Consider the following 18,720-nt stretch of genomic DNA (forward strand, 5'->3'; position numbering starts at 1 on the left):
ACTGTAACATTAGTTGGTGCTTTCCTTCAGTGCAGTGATAAGGTTGGCGGGTGTAGTTCAATAGAAATAAAATAGTTTGTAAATGAACTGCTCACAGCACGATCTGTGGATTATTTTCAGTAACCATGTCATGGTTTCTGGACAGAGACATTGCTTTTGAGTTTTTCAAATGGATTGTTTTTGTCACTCAGAGCACCAATCTAGTTCCATTATATTGGAGAGAAGGCAGACATCACTACGGCCAATATCTCCAACACTGCAACTCACACCAAAATAATCTAGATTGAAAAATAGCACTACTGTTAAGAGAAAAAAATATATTTTGGATTTTGAGGTGAACTGTTCATTTAACATAACATCTCTGTTTATGCGGGACCTCTCTGCTCTCTGCACAGGCGATCCGTGTGTTCTTCATGTTGCGGTCCTTATCGCTTCAGCTCCAGGGAGAACCCGAGACGCAGCTGCCTCTGACGAGACCTGAAGACCTCATCAAGACAGATGACGTCCTAGACCTCAGTAAGACACACACACACACACACACACATACACACACAGAAACTCACACATGAACACAAACCCACAGAGTAACAGAGGCATACTCTATACTTGTAGACCACATGCTTCAGGAGGGCTTGTGTGCTTATTTATAATTTTTACACTTTTGGGAAATAGGGTCAAACTTCAAGGAGGGACACCATAAAAGACATAATTTAATTTAATTAGTTCAATTAAAGTGTAACCTATGAAAGGCAAGGAAAGAAAATTACAGGCACTGGCCTCTTTACCTACGTGAGAAGGATAAACAACTCTAAACTACCCCACCAGTTTACAGTTTCCGCAAAACAACTTTCATCAATCTGCATTTACAGCATGAATGTCTGCCTCACATCAGACACGCTTTCTCTCTGTCGAACACACTCTCTCTGCAGAGGACAGCATTCGATGTACAACACGGACGGTTCAGTTCAGTCTTAACCCACACACATGCACATGCCAACATTCACAACCACAGACGAGTATACAGACACACTCACACGTATGTGAGCACGCAGCTTCCCACACGCCGAGATAACCTGAACAACCTTCTCTTACTGTACACAGGTGTGTAGATGATGTGAAGGAAACTTGCACGTGGTTAGCTCTGCCTCGTCAGATATCACACATACAGTGATGTGAACAGGAGTGATGTCACACACACTCAGTGCACAAGCTCTGCAAAGTTGTTTGTGCCTTTTTTTTTGCTGACATGTACATGCATACTTTTGCAGTACCAGTGCTATGACACCTTTAAATAATACAAAATGTATGTATATATTCAACTTTCTGTCAACGCAACCTTACAGTGCTCCACTTGTCAGTAACTAAAAGTAGGCTGCAACTCACTTATAAAGAATAACGTGTTGTTCAAGTGTGTAAGTTCAAAAGGTAATTTCAGAATCATTGTTCTCACAAAGGTGCTGCATCAAGGCTGCACGCCAAAGTATGTTGAAGGTTAAGCCATTTGTATTTCTTTTTTTATTATTAAATAATGCCCACAATGTGGGAGCATTTTGGATATCTCCAAAATGACAAGGGAATCACATAGGATTAAAAAACAAACAATTACTGTTCATCTTACGTAGTGTATAAGTCCAGTTTTTTTCTTCATGATCTGTGGTAAAAGATGGCTATCATATTTGCAAGGCATGCCGTCACAATGTGACCACAGCTCCCGCCCAATGTCAGCTATCAGCCCTGCGCTGGATGAGTTGAAATAGACATGGATAGATGACACCTTTGACGCAATTATATTATTGTTTTATAGTGTGTTATTACTACCTTGTAAAAATTAATTTCAGTGTCACTTACATAATAAAAATGAAAGGATAGAGTTTATACCGATTCAGTCATGGCTTTCGATCTGACTGCGGAGTGGAAGTGTAGACAGGAAGGACACCTCTCTTCTTTGAAATGGGCCTATTCCCTCGTTTTTATTTTATTTTAAGTTTATTTTGATAAGCAAGGCTCTCAGAAAGAAAGTAACACTGACCACAAACTCCGCAATATGTCATGTAGTATTTATATTAGGTGTACCTTATGATGCAAGCAGAGAAAGTTTCTTCTACAGTGTGTTTTCTTTTCCTCTTTCACACTTTATTTGCACTATTTCTTTTCTTCTCTCATTCTCTGCACTGATCATTCGCACAACTATAAGGATGAAAAGTTAAGAAAGTTACACAGTTTTTTGCAAATTACATTTCATGCACCACTATACAAGTAAAATGTTCTGTATTTGGGTTTGTTTTACCTACATCATATATTTAATCTTATTTGTGATTTGAAAGAATGGAAAGGCTACAGACGTACCATTAATATCATTTCTTAGAATTCTACTCGAAGAGAAGAGTTCATTGTAAATTCCATGGGGTTGTTTACTAAGTAGTGATGACTGTACAGCCTGTGGCAAATCTTTGTAGCCATGGCCTTTTAAGAGTTATCATATCATCTCTGATGACTGATCAGCAGTTTCGGTACTTTTTGAAAACACATTTGCAGAACGATTAAAGATTTAAACCTGAAAAAAGAAGCCTGATGAATGGATGAAACCAATTACGCAGAAGCAAGATGATTTTTGTAGATGTGTTGTGGTCATGTTGCCATTGGTTTATGCATCATAATATTTAAAAATATATGTATTCTTTTTTTTTTTATACATTTTGTCCCCAGACTGCATGAAACAGCCATAATAAGCTGACATTCATAGCTGACCTAGTTTTCATTCTTGAGAGACTTTTCGCTTTTGTGATTGATGTTTTGTGGTGAAAGCTAGACTGGTAATGGAAACAAACTTAATTCTGGTATTTCTTCATTTCCCTTTTTGTGGAAGGGCAAATTATATCTAAAAAAAAGAATACTTGATGGATCTAGATAGAAACATACTTATTGAAACCAAATGTCACCGTGCAGTTTTACTTTCAAATTGAATTCAGTGATTGAAACTGACTGTTTTTACATTCCAAATGCCTGTTGAAAGAGTCTGTGGCAGATAAAATTAATGATAGTCTATAAATGTTATCATAACATATATGACATGATTTCCAGTAAAATTCTGTAACTTGAAAAGATTCAGTTAAAAATTATTTGTTATTATGGTTATCCATCTTGCATTTAACTTTACACATGTATGGTTAAAAAATATGTTGCTTTAACATTTTGGGGTTTACTACTTTGTTTCCTTTTCTATGCATCTGCACCAACAGTCATGGCTGGAAGCATCATTTTTTCAGGTTGTCTGTCTGTCCCATTCTCATGAACGAAATATGTCAAGAACATTTTGAGGGGATTTCCTCTGATTTGGCACAAACGCCCACTTGGACACAACCATGAAATTATTAGAATTTGGTGGTCAAAGGTCAAATCTCAAGGTAACTGTGACCATGTGTTAGAATAGAATAGAATATTCCTTTATTGATCCCCCATTGGGGGAAATTCCAAATGTTACAGCAGCATGAAAAAAGAAAAGTGAAATGTAACAAAGAAAATAACAATAACAAATAACAATAAATAAGTAATAAAATAAGTATGTACATAGAGGAAATAAGGTATGTACACATAATAATAAGTAAGTAATAGAATAGTATGTACACAAAAGATGTGTTGTTCTCATTCTTGTGAGCACAATATCTTAAAAACACCTTTAGGGAATTTCCTCAAATTTGGCTTTCAAACTTAAACTTAAATTTTGTGGGTCAAATGTCAAAGTCGACCTCACAAAACAGATTTTTGGCTAAAACTTAAGAATTCACATGCTAATTATGACAAAATTACACAGAAATGTCTAATCTGATAAAATGAAGATGTGATGACATTATATATCCTGAAGGTCAAAGGTCAACTCCACTTGTGATTTGTAATGGTCTACCAAAACACTTCTCTGGCCATTACTCAAGGCCATACCTGAGGAACAGAATGGGAGGCATTTAATCAAATACTGAATTGGTGACACTATCCTAAGTGCCCACCTTGAAACCACCTTTTTGGCGTGCTGAAGATGTGTGAAGCATCCACATTTCAGAATTAGTAGCTTCTTTACAGCAACGTGTATATTTAAAGCATTGTCTGTTGTCATGGATACATATGAGTCTAGACAGACATTGATGTGAACTGCTATTTGACTGGTTAGCTGAGGCATACAACCACAAGGCGGTAATTCTAGTTCTTACTAAGTCACTGTCACTTTCATTTGAGCAAGGTGGTTTACTAAGAACACTCTGGCAGAGTAATTGTGGAAAGAGGGAGGGTTTTTCCTTGTGGGTTGGGGGATTTGAACCTGCAACCTTCCACCCACAAACTCCTTATTTTGACCATTAAGTTGCCACCTCCTCCATTTCACCACATCCTTGGGTAGCTGTTGAAACACAGAACATTTGCTAATGTCTGTACCTGTGTATTGTGTCAGTGCAGTAGTAGTCTTGTGGTTTCATACAGATGGTCTTGCAACTGGAAGGTCATGTTGCATTCCCATCAACAGGAACCTTAACAGAAAAAGTGGAGTTTAGTAAGTGCACCTACTCCTAGTTGCATATATTTGTGAATCACATGACCATGCAAAAACGGTAATCCACAACAATGAGTTTAAAATTGTCACAGTTGTTCAAATAGTCACTTTTGAAGATTATTGATGACACTGACTTTGTGTTATACGGACATGATCAGGTGTAACCAGTCATTTCTGTTATCGCAGCATGAAATGCTCAAGGGATATGAAGCGAGAATCTAAACTGGAGTCACATGTTTTTTGTTTTTTTTCTTGTACCTGTGAATACAATCACTCCATTGTCTACCTTCAGTAATGTTTGGGCAACCTGGCAAGTTTATTTCGTGTCACTTGATAGCTCCAGGGAATACTTGAAAGGACGGGGAGTGTTGAACACGTAACAGAGAGCTACACGGCGCCATCTTGCTCACTGGCACTTTGATTGTAGTTAAATGTCCAGTGTGTAGGATTTAGGGGGATATATTGGCAGAAATGGAATATGATATATTAAGTATGTTTTGTTTAGTGTATAATAACCTGAAAATAAGGATTGTTGTGTTTTAGTTAGCTTAGAATGAGTTGATAATATTCACACGGGGAGCGGGTGTCTATGGAGATCACCACGTTGCACTGTAATATTTCTGAAATAGCCCACAACGGACAAACCAAACACTGGCTCTAGATAGGGCCATTCATGTATTCATGTGGGCCAACTTGGCCAAAGCTTACACACTGTTTCTTAAAAAAAAAAAAAAAAAAAGGCAAAACACAGGGTGTATTTCTTCTTAAGCAAATTTCTGAAGAATTTTATTGCAATAAATAGCATCAACAACACATTTGCTGAATGACTAATGATGATAACCGGCAAAAAGGACTGATAAATGTAACACGTGACACAGCAGAATGCCTCCAGGCACTGCAACAGTAACTGCTGAATAAACATTAATATTCCTTTTGTTCTTAACAACCATCTTCTATGAGAGGGAGGGTATCTAAGAATTAACTTGAATTGAATTGAGTTTTGAATCTGAATTATGTTTAATTTCAAACATGTTAATAAAATAATAATTAGAAAAAGTAAATTAAAAAAGTGTGTGTGTGTGTGTGTGTGTGTGTGTGTGTGTGTGTGTCTAATTTTTTTCATGTCTGAAAAGGAGAAGGTAGAAGTCTAAACTTATTTAATCCTATCCCATCTTTTAGATTTAAAATCTATGTATCCATACAGAGTTGACTTTGCTAAAAGATGGAAAGATACTTGACACCAAATCTTAAAAAGAGAGGTGCTTCCCTGCAATTTGTCCAAAAGTACTTTCAAAACAAGTTCAGTCATAGAAACTTTTAAAGATCCCAAAGTCAAGGTGTCGTCAATTAAATGATCAAAATTCTCATGCCTTTATGACCAAGTGGACCCACCCCCACCCCCGCCTTCGGTAGCTCAAAGTTAATAAGAAGTCAGGGGTGGGAGGGTTTTTTTTCCAGCTGGTCAGGGGATTCAGGCCATCAAATTTCCCCTAATTTCTCCGACCATTTTGCTGTTAGCGTCACTTTGCTGGCTTAGTGAGTCGGGGACTACCTCTGCAGCTGCAGGTACTTTTCCCTTCACACTGTTTCAGTGTGTAAAGGCAAGTTCCTGGTAACCCTCTGTATCGTTTTATATAGGAAAGAGAGAAAGTCATATAACCAAAGGGTGCCACTATAATTTACACCACAAGCCACCATGTAGTATGTAGTCATCATCAACAGCTGTGAACATGGAGGCAACTTAAATGAACAAACGTACTTCAGCCAATTTCACATGTTTAACATTAGCCACTCACAATGTAAAGATGAATCAAGGAACAATAGAGCATAAATAGTTGAAAGGACATGAGTGAGACTCTACATGCATAATAGAAGTTTCCTTGGGGGACTGTACATTAGTGAGGTGTTACCAGTTTACATTTATAATCAGTTGCGTTGGGTGATATTAAAACCAAAACCAGCCTTGTCAAATCAGATCAGCATCAGTCCCACATTACGTGTTTGCCTCTCTGTAGGTGTTGTAGTAAACTGAAGATGTGGGCTTATCATTTCTTTACCGCCCTGATATACGTGGGAGAAAAGTCTGCTCTGCCCTTTAAGTGTGTGTAAGAGTGTGTCTGTTTTGACTGTGTGCTTTGTATCAGTATGGATGTACTTTAGTGTGTGGACACAAAAGTAATTTTATAGTCAAATGCAGCTCAACAGTAAAAAAATAAAACTGCTTTATTAAGAATAGTTTAAGTAATAATAACTATACACTTTAGGTGTTTTAGGAGTAGCACTACTGTACTCTTTCAGTGACTGGCAAGTGACTGTATTTTTATTTTTGCACCTTGGTGTTTCTAAAGAAGATGACTCATTGTTGGGTCTGAATTTCAATTGAAGAATAAAACAGAAGCTCACTGTTAAAGTTACAGTATCTTCATTTTATGTGGTTTGCATTAGTAATCAAGTATATTCCAGTGAAATATCCATGATGAATCATGTGTGTCTCAGTCTGTCATCTTAGTGTTGTGTTTTAGTGGGCGATATAGTATTTTTAATCTCCATCATCTGACAATTTATTGTTGTATTTTATTTTATTGAAACTTCATTGTTTAATTAACAACCTTTGTCCTAAGAAAGTGCTCCATGTCTACTCTGTATGTTCATGATACATTTTATGTACCCTGTGCTATAATTTTTACAGCATTTAAAGTGGAAATGTCTATTATAAAGCTTACTAAAGACACGGTTTACCATAAAATCAAAAATATATATTTTTCCTCTTACCTATAGCGCTATTTGTCAATCTGTATTGTTTCAGTGTGAGTTGCTGTGTGTCACAGATATCAGCCGTAGAGATGTTTGGCCTTCTCTCCCATATTTAATGGAACTAGACGGCACATGTGGTGCTGGTGGTGTTTAAATCACAAAAAAACTCAACAGCAATGTCTCTTTCCAGAAATCATGACCCAGTTACTCAAGATAATCCACAGACCTTGTTGTTTGCAGTTTCAAGGAGGGGCTATTTTCTTTCTACCAAACTGCACCTGCCAGCTGTATCAACATTCAGAAGGAAGCGTGCGTCCACTGCTAGCTGACTTTGACCATTTAGCTAGCTAATGTTACAACTCAGTGTAGGAGGACGTCATTAATTTTTAAATCTTGCATTGTCATGAGCTTCTCGTGCAGGAGTATATGCATGTCTCCTTCTGAGCAAAGCTTTCATGATACTCATATGTTTTGGGTTTTTTTGTTTGTTTTTTGATGATGATGATTTGTTTTATTGAACCTAATTCAGCAAAGTTTGAATGCTAATATTAATACGCAGTGACAGCACCATTTTGCAAATGAGCGCATGACATCATCTAAAGCTGTAGTCACTACTTTCAGTGGAAAAGAGGTGGCGACACTGATCACAATGTGTCAGGGTCTTCCTGCAAAAGTTCCTGCAAAGAACAATGACACTCACATCAGCTGTACTCTATGTTTAGCGCCTGATGTGGAAAACCTTTTGTCAATCTTCACTTTGACTGATATAATAAACTTGAGTCTTTACTTTAATATAATGCATGTTTATGACATCAATCTGACATGACCGAAACTCTTGGTACAGCATGTATGCATGCACACAGATTTACCAAAACATTTAAGTAACATTACATTTTATCAGCTTTTTACAGTGTGTCCCCATGCATACAGAATCCCTTACAATAACACCACCATGGAAAAGGCAAAACATGCTGTGCAACCGTTGCTTAAGACTATTTATGTTGGGACAGACAGAGGTCTTTGTCTCATCTTAACCTCCAGATGTCTATAGCCTCCTCTCATAAAATGTGCCAAGTGTGAAGGACTCTGAGGACTGAATACCAAACCAAGACAAGACACAAACCATACATTTCTTTATGTCTGATACATTTCAACTGCTGTGCTAAATAGCAGACGCTAACATGCTAATGTTGTAAACTAAAATTGTGAACATGGTGAAGAAAGAAATCACTCCAGTGTGCTTCAGGTTTCAAAGATTTAAATACTTGGAAAAGCAGCACAAGAGAAATTCCAAGTACCACTTTGCACTGTAGTGCTGCAGGACAGGCCTGGGCCTGCAAAAACACTATTTTACATTCCTTTCATCACTTACTGTACATATTTTAACTCTATGGAGATGACTCCTGTCCTGGCTGCAGACTCTTGATCTTTTGTGTCTATTGAAATGGCATATTTCATGATTTGAGTGCATAATATTGGTCATTAGAGGTGATATTGTGTTTGATAAAGGTCACGGACGTACTCGAGGCACCTATTCAGCCATACCTGGAGTTTAGTAACATAGCAGTAATTCACTGTCGTGTCTTGTCGTTTTTTTCAGATAATAGTGACCTGATAGCCTGTATGGTGGTCAGTAAAGATGGCGGCCAGGCCCAGAGGTTCCTCGCTGTCGATGTGTACCAGATGAGTCTGGTTGAACCAGAAACCAAACGCCTTGGATGGGGTGTAGTCAAGTTTGCGGGCCTTCTGCAAGTAAGAGAAAAGTGCTGTGTTGATGTCTGTGTGTATGAATATTTGTGCTAAAGAGTGAATGAAATGCTCAGTCAATAGAACAATCAATTTATGTTTTTTATTTTTTTATTTTATATTTTAACTACTTCTACTTTCCTCTTCTTGTATACTTTACACATATTTTATTTTTTTCCCTCTTTTCTAGCTCCAATTCATCCACATCAACTTTACTGTTACTGAGTCAAGATCTTATGAATTTACAGAATATTTTATACTATGTCCCATTCCTTTTTTGTCTCAGTTTTCTCAATCCTCCCTCTCACTCCCTCCAAGTTCTTGTTTCTCTTCTTTTTTTCTTTCTCCTCTTAATTTATCAGATGTTGACTTGTTGTTGTGTGAGCCTTTTTTATTCTCTTATACCTGGAGGCATTCTAGAAATCATGACTGAGCATACAGTAACACATTTACGTCATTTCTAGGCATGTTGATGGGTCAAACATGTTAAATCATGCTGTGTCAGTATGGTTTCAGATAAGCTAAAGTGATTTTGCATTTAATTTTTCTAGCGAAGTTCCAAAATATGAATAACAGAGCATACAGTATGCTGTTATGAAACAGACACAGTGGAAGTCTTTTTACAATGTGTTTCCTGATTATTTGAGTCTATATCATATAACATTTCCTTCCTTTTTCTTCTCTGTGAATGTGAACTGCTGTTTTTTGGCCTGAACTTGCAAATCCATCTAACATTAACATTAACATTAGATTTATCTCCCCTTTAAGTCACTTTTTTATCATTTTTGCTTCATGCTACTTTACTCAAATTATTTTCTTGTTTCTGTCTGTCTTTGTTGCACTGTTTTATTCTTATTGTCACTTTTTCATTCCCACTTTCTCCATTTTACTTTTTCTTTACATCTCATTATTTAATCTGTCCAACACTATCTCCCTCCCTCCCTCCCTCCCTCCCTCTCTCAACAGGACATGCAGGTGTCTGGCGTTGAGGACGATAGCAGAGCGCTGAACATCGTCATCCATAAGCCCAGCTCCAATCCCCACGCCAAGCCCCTGCCCATCCTGCAGGCCAACTTCATCTTTGCCGACCACATCCGCTGCATCATCGCCAAGCAGAGGCTGGCCAAGGGTCGCATCCAGGCCAGACGCATGAAGATGCAGAGGATCGCAGGTGAGTAAACAGGAAGTCGTTTAAAGCTTCTGCCTTCGCTTAATAGGTCAAACCCCCTCAGCATTTGTAGTGTGGTTGTTTTTTTTTCACGTACAGGTTGAAAGTTTTTAAGAAGCCACTTTGAAAATACGGTAAAGTGGATTTTAACTGAAATCATGAGATGTCAACCACGAAACAATGAGTTAAAATAAAACTCTTTAAAACAGTAGTACACAGCACCGAAAATATAACAATAGACAATTAAATAAAGTTTATGTTTAAGTTTAACTGCTCCTAACAGATGTTTAGCAGGGCTTCACTGATTCATTAAACATTATTAAAAAAGCGTAATCAAAAGGTCAATTAATTATTAGTCACTTTACTAAATTTAATTGAAGTGAAACTGCTCTCCAACAGAGTTGATAGCTAATTTCTTTAAGAGCTATCATTTCCTTGCTCAGTTCTAATCAATTAGTCCATTTTTAAAAATGACATCCCCCTCCTCCAGTCATTTCTCACTGATGGATTTGCCCATCAGTCACTTGTACTTCCCCTCACGATGTTCTGTAGAATTACACACAAAAGTCATAACAGAAATCAGAAATCTTGCCAATGCAGCAAATTAAAAGAGGATGTGAGTCCTGCCAAAATAGCCTCTGCAGTTACAAAAAGTCTCATTGACTAAACATCCATGCATACAAAAACATTTCCTAGTTACACTGAAACTAGTGAAAAACAAATACAGGGGACACCAGTGAGACACGCTCTTGACTAAGTTTGAATTTAGTCCCCCTCTGTGACGTAAGGTAGACGCTCTTCTCTGTCATTTGACGCCATAAATGTGCTCTTGCTCTCTCTCCTTCCTCCGTATGCAGCTCTGTTGGACCTGCCTGTGCAGCCCAGTGCGACAGAGGTGTTGGGTTTCGGTCAGACATCCAACGCTTCACCCAGCGCTCTGCCTTTCCGGTTCTACGAGCAGTCGAGACGGGCGCCCAACGATCCCACGGCAAATAGATCAGTCTTCGCCTCTGTCGATAAAGTACCAGGTGAAATACAGAAAACCAGAGTCCACACAAACCGTCTACACACTAAGGCCTAAACACGACTTGACAGATCCAGAAACTCATCTTTTCGTGCTTCTTTCTCGGCTTTAAAAGTAAACATAGTAGACACTAAAAAGAAAAATAGCAGAGCGCTTATAATCTAGATCTGAATGATCATACAAACATAAAACAATGGCAGTAAGCTCTCCTGTGATTGACACACTCTAGATACTCATATATTAATCATTATAATAATCAATAATATAGCATCAGGTAATTTAAAATATATTAAGACCTTTCTTTTAGACTCTCAGAGAAAGTTTTCTCTGAAAGTTGCCTTGACCTTCAAGCAAAATAGTGATAGTATCTTAGGTGGAAATAGGTTTTTGATTTGACTCCTGAGAATGCTGCTGAAAACTCCCCTGACCTTGCTGTCATTTATTAAACATGTATTTCCTTTTTATTTTAAATACCATCTGCTGTACTTTTACCTCAGGTTCACTTGTGTATCCTTTTTAGTTCCTGAAAAATCCCTTTTCATGGATTCATACAACCTGCTGCAGTTACTGAGTAGAACATTTTGTTTGTCTCAGTGAAGAAATCTGCTCTTATTTAAAGCTGGGGCAGGCAGAAATCTAGAAAAGGCACCAAAAAAGGCCAAATTTTACAATACTCTCCTTCAGGTCTCCCCTCTCTGTCCTAAGCCCCTCCCACCAGACAATTCTCATGCATTGATTTATTTAATCTTATTTCAGTGTAGAGTTTTCTCTCTGTTTATCAGACCACAAATAAGTGAAGAACTAGCAAGTTACCCACCCTGGCTCCCTCTGCCTTTCTCCCTGCCACTGTGGGCTTCTTAGCCAGGAGGAGAGGGGGCAGCAGTTCTGGTTACTGGTCTTCAGTTGGCAGCTGAAGTGGCTCAAATTTGGCCTGTGGAATCCCCCCAGTGCTGGGTGTTACAGCAGGCTGGTGACCAACAACAGCACAAGTTCGCACCTGTAGCGACAGCAACAGAGAGTTTGCTGATCCGTCGGTTAGTCAGGTTTTTCTGGACCGTTGATTTTTCTGCCAGTAACTTTGGGTCCGTCTCAGCAGCTGCTGCCCACTCTCCTCTCGATGTGGTGGTCTGTAGCAGTGAGGAGTGAATTGGAAGTGTCATGCTACACAAACTTAAAATTGAAGCAGCAGGCGTAAGTCTTTGGCCCCAGTTAGGAGAAGGCTAAACTAATATTAGCATTCTCTCTCCATCTCTGAAATGCTTTGCCAATATTGACACCTGTTTTGTTTCGTGTATTGTAAGGCTCTCTTTTAGACTCTTGAAAAGTCCGTCTTCCTTTTTTGGGTTGATTTACACAGCGTGGGCAGTTGTTGGCAAAGTTGGAATAGCAACTTCTTTGTGGGATTCCCCGCCATTTAATCTGAGGGGACACGCAAGCACATCTGTGATTGGCCAAACTCTCTTTTTACAGCCCTGATTTCCCAATGTCGGGAAACAGAACCAAGAGGAGATGCAGAGTTCTAGTTTTCTCTTAGTCTACTTGAATTAAAATGTGCTTAAAGATTATTTGGGGATTTTTGTCCAAAGATGGGAAGATAAAACTGTCTGCCCCAGCTTTAACACGTGCAGGTCCTGGAAAAAAAGTGATAGCAGGCTTGTATTTGAGTCATTCATTTAGGTCCACATGTTTTCACATGTTTTTTTCTGATTAGTACTTAACTGCTGTATCTTTTGGGTGAACTGCAGTGGTTTGTAGTTCATATTTCTCTCAGAATATGAAAACACACATAGGCATACATGTGCATGTAAGCAAAAAAACTGCACCTGACACATAAGTCTCTTACTGAAGGTACATGTTGTGTATGTGTGTGTATATATGCTGTGTACCACACAATAATTCAGACTCAACTTGAGTCATTAGAGCGAGATATGGTCAGATGAAATAATTTACCAGCCATGGTAACACATGACTGTATGTCTGTGCGTGTGTGTCTATGTTCATGTGCGCCGTCTCCAGGTTTTGCAGTGGCTCACTGTGTGTCTCAGCACAGTCCATCGCCCCTCTCCTCCCCCTCGCCTCCCTCCAGTGGGAGTGGGAGCACAGGAAGATGTGACTCTGTTACTGCAAGCACTATTTCAGCTCAGAGCCCCACAGGTAGCTCACACACAGTACATCAACACCCCCTAAATGCATAAATACACACATAAAGACGCACATATGCTACATTATAAGGCACAGAATCTGGACTGTGATGTAAATCAATCTTTTTGGTAAAGAGAAATTTTACTGGCAAAGAATAACTAACATACCTCGTAGCTAGACTGGAGCACTGAGGTGTGGTCAACGCAGTATATCTGCACACAGCACACACATACCTCCTTGACACGTATCTAGGGTATAGGGTGTAACTGTGGTACAGTTACATATGCACACAAGACAAAAACCACATTAGTTTGCAGTATTGTCAGTTGAGCCGTTAGTATATAAGAACTCTTGGGGTCATACACAATATGTTACTAAGTTTGTTGTTTGCTGTAATTATGTATCCACCCTTCAGAGTACCTGTTAAACTGGTTTACAGAGTTGCAGCAAACATAAGTAAATTCCTGCTATAAGTAATTCAGGGCGTATGTTTCCAAAGCTTTGTTGCTCACTTTCACCTGAACTCACCTCAGCTGAATACTGGAGCAGGTGAGCGTTACGTTACACTGAGTGCAGTGAGAGTTTAGGAAGGTTAAGTACTCTGGTTAGGTTGATTCTAGCTGTTTATTCACCATTTGAGTTTTCACATCAATAGTGTTTCATCTCATACAAGCGTTTCATACGTTCAGACTCCGCTCTTTTGGTACTGAGTCTATGTTTACAGTTTAAGGTTGTCAAAGGTATCAAAACTTTGGTACTTTTTCAATAACACACTTTGAAAACTTTGCAATTTTAGTTAAAGTTATTTTAAAAAAAAAACAGCTCTTCAATCAGATTTACAACTCAAGGCTGCACAGATGAAACGAGGAAGAAAATCAACTGGTCCTCAAGCATGTCCAGCAACGAACCTACCACGTGACTGGAGGTGTGTGTTCAGTGACATTTTCTGTACCAGCACAGACGAAAAAAAGTCCAAGTTCGTGTGCATAGGAGTTTTCTTTCTTTTTGCTGTGATACTGAAAGACATATAGAATATTGTTTTTTTTTCTTAAAGTATTGCATAGCGTGGCAACGTCGGTATAGACAGTAAGTGTTTCTTATAACTGTAGCTAATATTACCAAATGTAAACAGCACATCTTAAAAAAGCTTTATTTAATGACTAAAACAATTCCAGTACGAGGGTGCATTTGTGGAAACAAGCCAGTGTTTTCAGATATTGTTGCACAAGTAAATCAGTCTAGCTAATTACATTCACTCAGTTTACAACTCATAGGCCCAGAAATGCAGAGACCTCCAGAGTTACATTCCCTAAGAAAACTGTAATACATCATACAGTGTTTTTTCCATTTTTCTACATCTGACGGTGATAATTGTAAAAACAGTTTTGTTGTCTTTCATCTTGCATTCTTAAACTTGTACAATGTAAGTATGGTAACATAGTAGTTTACATTGTAGTGCTGCACATAGCTTATTTTGTAGGTAGTGTTTCTTCCGCTACTTATAATTACATTCCTGTGTTCTGTGTCCATCCGGTACCTCTTCTTTCTTTTTAAAGCTGTTCTGCACTAATGTTCAACACGTGAAACCAACCCAACATTGTAAGAATGAAAACAAAAGGAGGTGCCTGGTGAACACACTGTGCTGTGTTACTTCTTATATGCATAGATCTATGTAGTTACTACATGTAGTTACTCCCGTGTGTGTCGATGTTGCCATGTTCAAATCCTAAGGGTGTTCGGTATCCCCCTGGTTACAAAGTTATCATGAGGTTTTTAAAGTCTCTGCTGGGTTCAGCAAATATTGTGAAATTTCACTAGTTGGAGATATTTCATAATATTCTTGTTGAACTTTATGATATAATAATTGTAAGCTACACTGTTTACCTTTTTAGATGATCTTTATTCAGAAAATGAACGTTAACAAGCAGGACAGACATTTTTTTAAGGCTTTCTTAAAGAAAAGCCACATAGTTTCATGTCTTCCACCATGCCTCACGCTCTTCCTCACTCTTCTCTAGATGATGGTACATTTCTGGAGCACACCCCGCCCTCCTCCTCAGGTGGAGAAGGGGAAGGAGGAGGTGGAGAAGTAACACTAGTGTCCTCTACTCCCTCGGCCCCAGTCACAGCCTTGGCCCCGAGCCTCACCCCAGCGTCCCAGCCCACCATCTCCCTCCTCACCGACAACAGCGCAGACACCCTCAGCGTGGAGTCGCTCACACTGCTGCCCCCCGCAGACTCACCGCACCTGCACCCCTGCACCAGCCACATTCCCACAATACACTCCCTCCAGAGACCAGACGCCTCCATCGCAGAAGAGGAGGAGGAGGAGGAGGATGGTGGCGAAGAGAAAGAAGACGAAGAGGGGTCGCCGACAGATGAGACAGAGACTGATGCAACGGTGAAAGAGGAAACCACAACAACAGAATTGGTCACTCCCACTGATGAAGCACTGGAGAGACCAGAGGGAGAAAACGAGCATGAAGGTGAAGACACGTATAAAGATCATGTAGAGAACACAGACGCCACAGAGACACGCACTGAAACGCCAGAGTCACCTGAACTGGATTAAGCAACATACACACAGTCACGTTCATGCACTTAAACATGTCTCTCGCGCACTAAGAGGACAGTGAGGTGTGATAGTTAAACTATCCGGTTTGACCGCAGTATATTTTCGTGTCGCTACCTGTAGATAGTGTGTGATGCGAATAGTCATAAGAGGATTTTGGAAGCATCTCAGCATTTGTGTTTGCACATGAAGAAAGACTCTTTTTACTCAGAGAGGATGAGACAGCGAACTCGAGGAAGGCGTAAAGCACATTTGATTTTCTGTGCACCTGAGCGTGTCCAATCGTGTTTTTAGCAAGCGCGTGTAAAGGCGCACAACCAGCAACGTTTTTTACTCATTCTGATCGATTGTTTGTCAGCTCAAAGACACACGCATACGCCACATGCTGCTGCTGTGAGCCGTTTAGACCTGCTCTATTTTTCTGTCTTACGTTCACCACTAATGTTTTAGGTGGTGGTCACTTCTATGCTAACACACACACACACACACACACACACACACACACACACACACACGTGCTTTACATACAGTCAGCTGCACTTGCCTTTTTGCCGCTGCATGTCAGACCCGATAGCAGTTACTGCCACCTAGAACTGCCATTGGGTGTGTTTGAATGATTCAGCCACCTTGGTTGTGTGTGTGTTTTCTACATTTTGTTTAGCTGGTATTGTAAAGTAATGATCCGTTCATTTCCCATAGACTGATTGGTGTCTATTGTAGAAAATGTGTTAAATCATCTTCAGCATCTTCAGCATCTTCAGCGAGGAGGGAGCAGGTCTGTAAGCATTCATTTGGTGTTAATGTTACGTTGTAGCACATACTTTTTTTTTAAAGGGACGGTTCAACCAGAACTCAAAAATACATATTTTTCATTTCACCTGTCTTGTTATTTATCAATCTAGATTGTTTGGTTGTGAGTTGCTGGTGTAAGAGCCCACAGAGATGTCTGCCTTCTCTCCAATATAATGGAAGTAGACAGCACTGAGATTGTGGTGTCCTTTTCCAGAAGGTCCAGTTAATTGAGATAATTCACAGAGCTTCTGAACAGTTTCAGTAGGAACTATTTTCTTTCTAAATTGACAAATAGCACTCCAGCTAAGAAGGAAAACATGTATTTTTGATTTGTGGGTGAACTGTCCCCTAAAGTGTATGTCCCCTGCAAGTAAACTTTTGGACTAATTCATCTTGAGGTGCAAGATGAGCTGTGTGTGAAAGCAGCTTTTTGATTGTCATCACAGTTGGTTTCCATCATTGCGATCGTTGAGCTTGTGGCCTGACAGGTCAGTGTGGGTTGCTTGAGTGCAGTTTAACAAAGCATTTCTGTCAGATATGCAACAATAATCAACAAACTTTGACCTCGTTGAGTTTTATTTATAGCTTCAATTCTCGGTCACTAACTGACCTCCCATATCCATGCCGTAGTTTAAAGCCAGCAGGGATTAGATAATGTGTGTTTATTCACAGAGCAGATTCACAGATAAGCAACCTGACTGACAGAATAATTGTTTTGAAAGACCTGAATGGAGCTGAATGAGTGGTGCAGGTTATACATAATGGATAGCAGTTCACTGAGTAGCAGTTAATAATTCACTTTGTTCATGCAGACATTCATTCACTCTCTTCTTGAAGCATTTCAGCCTGTAGCAACACAGGCGAACTCCTGTTTTTCTCTTTGAAAAGTTGAGTATTGTTTGATATATTTAGGACGATAGATTCAGAGTTACTTTGCTTGATTAACTGACAGCCTCATAGGGTGACATAGAGCTGATAGATAGAAGTGGTGTTAGCGTGCCAACTTTTAAAGAGTCATGAGACACCGTTTGAAATATGATCCGCGTCTTCAGGTCTGCACACTGCCACAGCAACACTGGGTTGAATGTATCTGCCGGTTGCCCCTCAGGCACTGACCAGAGCTCAGTTTAACCCTCCATGTATCTGGATTAACACAGACAGAGTACATCCTGTCTGTAATGAGATTTAATGTCTGTCAAAACAGAAAGATGTCCAAAAATTAAAAAAATCCCCCATTCATCTTCTTGTACAGCATAAAATCTAGATTCTCAAGGAAAGGCAAAAAACTTAAAGCACCTAATGTTTAGTAGGGTCGGTTTAAAAAATTATGACACCAGTACCAATACCAGTGTCCTTAAAGAGACACTGCACCAGTGAAGTACTTCATTCATACTCATAATGTGAATGGAGTGGTTTATCTATACTTTTGAACATTTTGGTGGCATCTTGAAATGCTGGACTGCCCTTTCTGTCTTTCAGTATTAGGACCGGAAATCGTTTAAAAGATGATGATACCAATACAAGTACCCTTAGTGATACCAAAACCAAAAGCTTATTTAATTCGATACCTTTACTTTCAAACACTTTGTTGGAATCTCAGCGCCCTGAATGCAAACTCCAAAACACAGCGCTGGACTTTACTATACTGCACATTGTGTGGGTTGTAACCACTGTGGTCTAATCACGTGTCGCATTGAAATGTACAACGCTTGCTGTGATTGGCTGCAAGCAAAAGCAAGAATATTTTTTTCTCAATTTGGGAAAAAGAGGATAAATGCAAGTATTTTTTGTCTGGAGAAATTTTGATACTACTTCTTGGTACTAGGTTATTTTGCTAAATACCTAATGATATCAAGTACCCATACCCAGCCCTAGTGTTTAGATTTTATTGTTGGTTGCGTTAAAAGCGAGGAAATTTACAAATAATAACCTCAAAACCCAAAAGCAAGTTTTGGTACTGACATGAACTAACATGAAGGGGCTTT

At 39.2% G+C, this 18,720-nt stretch overlaps 1 protein-coding gene across 1 annotated transcript in view; it reads left to right on the forward strand.

Moving 5' to 3' along the window:
* clec16a (C-type lectin domain containing 16A) overlaps positions 1-17,955 on the forward strand; it is a 49,559-nt gene extending 31,604 nt beyond the window's left edge. Inside the window, exons 19-24 of the mRNA XM_042504234.1 lie at positions 396-516; positions 8,892-9,043; positions 10,004-10,208; positions 11,063-11,233; positions 13,246-13,383; positions 15,390-17,955. Coding sequence (XP_042360168.1) covers positions 396-516; positions 8,892-9,043; positions 10,004-10,208; positions 11,063-11,233; positions 13,246-13,383; positions 15,390-15,943 — 1,341 coding nt within the window. The 3' untranslated portion in view covers positions 15,944-17,955. The remainder of the gene's footprint in view (positions 1-395; positions 517-8,891; positions 9,044-10,003; positions 10,209-11,062; positions 11,234-13,245; positions 13,384-15,389) is intronic.
* Positions 17,956-18,720: the final 765 nt, after the last annotated feature.

Source organism: Plectropomus leopardus, chromosome 17 (assembly GCF_008729295.1).
Source record: "Plectropomus leopardus isolate mb chromosome 17, YSFRI_Pleo_2.0, whole genome shotgun sequence".
NCBI lineage: Eukaryota > Metazoa > Chordata > Actinopteri > Perciformes > Serranidae > Plectropomus > Plectropomus leopardus.